A 6,000-nucleotide genomic window follows, 5' to 3' on the forward strand; every position below is an offset into this window, starting at 1 on the left:
CTTAGGCTTTTCCGCTGTCTCTTCTCCTCAGTGTATGTGTGTGTGTGTGTGCTCCTGTTTTTCTTCGTTTTGGGTCCTTATTTTTTGGTTTTATGTGCCGGCTTGCCTGTATATATATTTGTTTCAATTTCAATGACTGCAAACAACATTTGCACTTAGTAAATAAAATATAACAAACGCAGTGGGTCGGGCTGTGCTGTCGGCACTCGGTTTTCGGTTCGTTTAAAGTTGGCCACACTCCGCTTAATGCTTTTTGTTCGGCTTGCTCGCTTTCGGCCCCTTTCCCTTTTGGCCACCGGCCAGAGTCGGGAGCCCAGTGTCCAGAATCCGAATCAGAACCAGATCCACAGCTGCTCATTTGCATTTTGGCTGCTGCAGCTGGCCAACATAAAAGTGGGAAATGGGCCAATGAACTGGCGGACAAAGGACGGGCTCCATAGTGGGACTTTGACTCGAAAAGGGAACGCTTGCTCCATTTTTGTTTGTGTATGGTAACACCCGATGGATTGAAGATTCAGAACGTACAAAGAAGGCAGGAAACAATGACGCCTCGATTTGATCACTCTTTTGGGATCACTGCTAGGAATAAAGAGAGCCTCCCCTACATGAACTCGATATTAAAGAATATCTATTTTACTTTTTAGGGTATTATTAAATATATTAAGAAAAATCAATGCAATTCTTTCTTGCAAGAAAATTTCTTGCAACCAAAGTCTGTCAAATGTTTTGGATCGTTTGGCAGTTGGCTGCAAGATATTTCTTTAGCACCCTGACTTAAAACTTCATTGTGAACATTAGTTTCTAAAATATGAGTTGGATTTGAATTATCCAGAATTCCAATTGTTGTTCTTATACCTTAAGCTGGTTCCCCTTTATCCTTTCGAATATTTCCTTCTAAATATCAGGACAACACTGGTTCTGGTTGGTACTTGGGCAAAACAAACAGAAACAATATCGTATTCCCTCGCCTTCCTTGTGGCCCAGAGTCATGTGCCCTGTGTCTCTTGGGGACTGTGGCGAATCCATTGTTGACTTGATTTGTATGCGCTTTGGCTTAGTGCAATGGCCACTTTGTTTTTCGTTCTGTGACTGGGCACTCGAAATCCCCCATGCAGGCACAACTTTATTGAATTTCCTCGGTGATATGCAAAGCAGCGGTTCTCAAGACTGTGGATGTGACCTCGACAGAGCAACCAGAATGCCCAGAGCAGTCCACCATTTGGTGGGTGAGGCTTTGTCCACCCCATTGTCACGGTCCTCGGTGCAGATGCAGGAGTGCAGACATATATCGCAGGTGTTCTCCCACTCCGATTGGTTTTGGTAGTGGCTTCCGGCCACTTGCTGGCAGCCAATCTTCGGCGACCATAGGCAGCACCAGTCCATAATGGGACCTTTACGTCAAATCAGCCACTCAATTTGAAGTTTTTATTCGTATATACTTGTACATACCTGTAATGGTATACTTTTCCGGTACACAATCGTCCACATCGTATGTATAATCATCTCTTCCCTTTGCAAACTGAATATTTAGCTTGTCCGTTTTGTTTGTGCAGAACAAGCCAGATTTTGTGACGGTGCATTTCGACTGAATATCCTTGCAGTTTGCGCATTTTGGCGAGGTGTTATCTTCCCCGTGCTCCGCCAGTCCTGGACATCCTGCACAGAATAATATCAGAAACACAACGCATTTTCCTATGGGCATCTCTAATTTAGGATTGAGTGTATTGTGTTTTTGAAAGCTAATTCTATGCTAACGCTGTCAGAATTTGAACCAAAAAATTGACTTCTAGATGCCGTTAATTATGTTTTTTTAGCTCGATTTTATTGTGCGATAACTTCTTAAATTTTTCGTCGAAATCCCTAACATTTTATTTTAAAATATTTTCATTAAAAGAGGTTCCCATTTTTAATAGACTTATATGTTTAAATTTCCGTGAGTTCAATGTCTTTCAAAATCGGAACCCAAAACTTGACTTCCTGATTTCATAAGTATGGTTATTGGATCCCAATAGCCATTTTTCTATAACTCTAAAGAACTCCAGAATTGAACCCCAAAACTGCACTTCTAGATTCCATAACTTGAGTTTATGAATACCGATTTGCATGTGGGATACCTCTATGAATTCGTGGTTGAATTTCCTAACATGCTACATTAAAATATTTCATTTTAAAGTGGGTCGAAATTTTAGCCCATTTTCATGTTTCATTTTTCTATAATTCCAAAGGTGTCCAGAAGTGGACCCCAAATCAGAACTTCTTGATTCCATAACTTGAGTTCCCGAATCCCGATTTGCATGTGGGATACCTCTATGAATTCGTGGTTGAATTTCCTAACATGCTACATTAAAATATTTCATTTTAAAGTGGGTCGAAATTTTAGCCCATTTTCATGTTTCATTTTTCTATAATTCCAAAGGTGTCCAGAAGTGGACTCCAAATCAGAACTTCTTGATTCCATAACTTGAGTTCCCGAATCCCGATTTGCATGTGGGATACCTCTATGAATTCGTGGTTGAATTTCCTAACGTACTACATTCAAATATTTCATTTTAAAGTGGGTCGAAATTTTAGCCCATTTTCATGTTCTCTTATTTCTTATAATTCCAAAGGACTCCAAAATTGGACCCCAAATCAGAACTTCTTGATTCCATAACTTGAGTTCATGAATCCCGATTTGCATGTGGGATACCTCTATGAATTCGTGGTTGAATTTCCTAACATGCTACATTAAAATATTTCATTTTAAAGTGGGTCGAAATTTTAGCCCATTTTCATGTTTCATTTTTCTATAATTCCAAAGGTGTCCAGAAGTGGACCCCAAATCAGAACTTCTTGATTCCATAACTTGAGTTCCCGAATCCCGATTTGCATATGGGATACCTCTATGAATTCGTGGTTGAATTTCCTAACATTCTACATTAAAATATTTCATTTTAAAGTGGGTCGAAATTTTAGCCCATTTTTATGTTTCATTTTTCTATAATTCCAAAGGTGTCCAGAAGTGGACCCCAAATCAGAACTTCTTGATTCCATAACTTGAGTTCCCGAATCCCGATTTGCATATGGGATACCTCTATGAATTCGTGGTTGAATTTCCTAACATAGTACATTAATATATTTCATTTTAAAGTGGGTCGAAATTTTAGCCCATTTTCATGTTCCATTTTTCTATAATTCCAAAGGATTCCGGAATCGGACCCCACAACCGAACTTCTTGATTCCATAACTTGAGTTCCCGAATCCCGATTTGCATGTGGGATACCTCTATGAATTCGTGGTTGAATTTTCTAACATACTTCATTAAAATATTTCATTTTAAAGTGGGTCGAAATTTTAGCCCATTTTCATGTTCCATTTTTCTATAATTCCAAAGGATTCCGCAATCGGACCCCACAACCGAACTTCTTGATTCCATAACTTGAGTTCCCGAATCCCGATTTGCATGTGGGATACCTCTATGAATTCGTGGTTGAATTTCCTAACATGCTACATTAAAATATTTCATTTTAAAGTGGGTCGAAATTTTAGCCCATTTTCATGTTTCATTTTTCTATAATTCCAAAGGTGTCCAGAAGTGGACCCCAAATCAGAACTTCTTGATTCCATAACTTGAGTTCCCGAATCCCGATTTGCATATGGGATACCTCTATGAATTCGTGGTTGAATTTCCTAACATAGTACATTAATATATTTCATTTTAAAGTGGGTCGAAATTTTAGCCCATTTTCATGTTCCATTTTTCTATAATTCCAAAGGATTCCGGAATCGGACCCCACAACCGAACTTCTTGATTCCATAACTTGAGTTCCCGAATCCCGATTTGCATGTGGGATACCTCTATGAATTCGTGGTTGAATTTTCTAACATACTTCATTAAAATATTTCATTTTAAAGTGGGTCGAAATTTTAGCCCATTTTCATGTTCCATTTTTCTATAATTCCAAAGGATTCCGCAATCGGACCCCACAACCGAACTTCTTGATTCCATAACTTGAGTTCCCGAATCCCGATTTGCATGTGGGATACCTCTATGAATTCGTGGTTGAATTTCCTAACATGCTACTTTCAAATATTTCATTTTAAAGTGGGTCGAACTTTTAGCCCATTTTTATGTTTCATTTTTCTATAATTCCAAAGGTGTCCAGAATTGGACCCCAAAACCGAACTTCTTGATTCCATAACTTGAGTTCCCGAATTCCGATTTGCATGTGGGATACCTCTATGAATTCGTGGTTGAATTTCCTAACATAGTACATTAATATATTTCATTTTAAAGTGGGTCGAAATTTTAGCCCATTTTCATGTTCCATTTTTCTATAATTCCAAAGGATTCCGGAATCGGACCCCACAACCGAACTTCTTGATTCCATAACTTGAGTTCCCGAATTCCGAGTTGCATGTGGGATACCTCTATGAATTCGTGGTTGAATTTCCTAACATAGTACATTAATATATTTCATTTTAAAGTGGGTCGAAATTTTAGCCCATTTTCATGTTCCATTTTTCTATAATTCCAAAGGATTCCGGAATCGGACCCCACAACCGAACTTCTTGATTCCATAACTTGAGTTCCCGAATCCCGATTTGCATGTGGGATACCTCTATGAATTCGTGGTTGAATTTTCTAACATACTTCATTAAAATATTTCATTTTAAAGTGGGTCGAAATTTTAGCCCATTTTCATGTTCCATTTTTCTATAATTCCAAAGGATTCCGCAATCGGACCCCACAACCGAACTTCTTGATTCCATAACTTGAGTTCCCGAATCCCGATTTGCATGTGGGATACCTCTATGAATTCGTGGTTGAATTTTCTAACATACTTCATTAAAATATTTCATTTTAAAGTGGGTCGAAATTTTAGCCCATTTTCATGTTCCATTTTTCTATAATTCCAAAGGATTCCGGAATCGGACCCCACAACCGAACTTCTTGATTCCATAACTTGAGTTCCCGAATTCCGAGTTGCATGTGGGATACCTCTATGAATTCGTGGTTGAATTTCCTAACATGCTACATTAAAATATTTCATTTTAAAGTGGGTCGAAATTTTAGCCCATTTTCATGTTCTCTTATTTCTTATAATTCCAAAGGACTCCAAAATTGGACCCCAAATCAGAACTTCTTGATTCCATAACTTGAGTTCATGAATCCCGATTTGCATGTGGGATACCTCTATGAATTCGTGGTTGAATTTCCTAACATGCTACATTAAAATATTTCATTTTAAAGTGGGTCGAAATTTTAGCCCATTTTCATGTTTCATTTTTCTATAATTCCAAAGGTGTCCAGAAGTGGACCCCAAATCAGAACTTCTTGATTCCATAACTTGAGTTCCCGAATCCCGATTTGCATATGGGATACCTCTATGAATTCGTGGTTGAATTTCCTAACATAGTACATTAATATATTTCATTTTAAAGTGGGTCGAAATTTTAGCCCATTTTCATGTTCCATTTTTCTATAATTCCAAAGGATTCCGCAATCGGACCCCAAAACCGAACTTCTTGATAACTTGAGTTCCTGAAGCAATTATATTACCTCAACACATATAATTCAATCCAAGAGAGCTAGTGATAAAACTGTAATTGCTAGGCAATTCCGTTTCACCTAAAAATTATATTTACCTCAGGAAGTCAGAGGTGCTTCCATTTTCCTTTTCGTTTGTGTGGAAATATATCAGCCGCAATTTATCTGCCCCGTCACCTGTCCTACGTGCGTGTTCATGTGTGCAGGAGTGCAGGAGGGATCCGCAGGACGCGGAAAGTGGGGCGGGCGACGACGAGCCCTCCGAACCTGATGAGGGTTAATTTGCCAACGGCTCAACAATTCATCAGCCCGTCCAATTAACTAAGCGCGACCCATTTCCCCAGCGAGGCGGCGCGACTTGTCGGGAGTTATAAATTTAAATTTAAAGGCCAAACACGGCACGGTGCCAAGTGCTTTATCGCTGGCCTAGCAGATTTGCCGAAATGAAGAAAAACTGCCTGCCCAGGCCA

General features: G+C 39.0%; 1 protein-coding gene and 1 long non-coding RNA gene across 3 annotated transcripts; both read right to left on the minus strand.

Annotated features, from left to right (window-relative positions):
• Window positions 1-637: 637 nt before the first annotated feature.
• Window positions 638-1,761, minus strand: LOC108026104 (uncharacterized). The gene is made up of 2 exons (XM_017096804.3): window positions 1,450-1,761; window positions 638-1,391 (listed from the first exon to the last, which is right to left on the minus strand). Exons 1-2 carry the CDS (start codon window positions 1,700-1,702, stop codon window positions 1,162-1,164), a joined length of 483 nt encoding a protein of 160 aa, XP_016952293.1. The 5' UTR covers window positions 1,703-1,761; the 3' UTR covers window positions 638-1,161.
• Window positions 1,762-2,098: 337 nt separating this feature from the next.
• On the minus strand, window positions 2,099-5,685 carry LOC127011584 (uncharacterized). 2 transcript variants are annotated; one of them, XR_007764680.1, is made up of 3 exons: window positions 5,629-5,685; window positions 5,175-5,571; window positions 2,099-4,790 (listed from the first exon to the last, which is right to left on the minus strand). It is a non-coding gene; the product is annotated as an uncharacterized LOC127011584 (long non-coding RNA). The 2 variants fall into 2 exon arrangements; XR_007764679.1 differs by having other exon boundaries at window positions 4,982-5,571.
• Between the last annotated feature and the right edge of the window lie 315 nt (window positions 5,686-6,000).

The sequence above is a fragment of the Drosophila biarmipes genome, chromosome 3R (assembly GCF_025231255.1).
Source record: "Drosophila biarmipes strain raj3 chromosome 3R, RU_DBia_V1.1, whole genome shotgun sequence".
NCBI lineage: Eukaryota > Metazoa > Arthropoda > Insecta > Diptera > Drosophilidae > Drosophila > Drosophila biarmipes.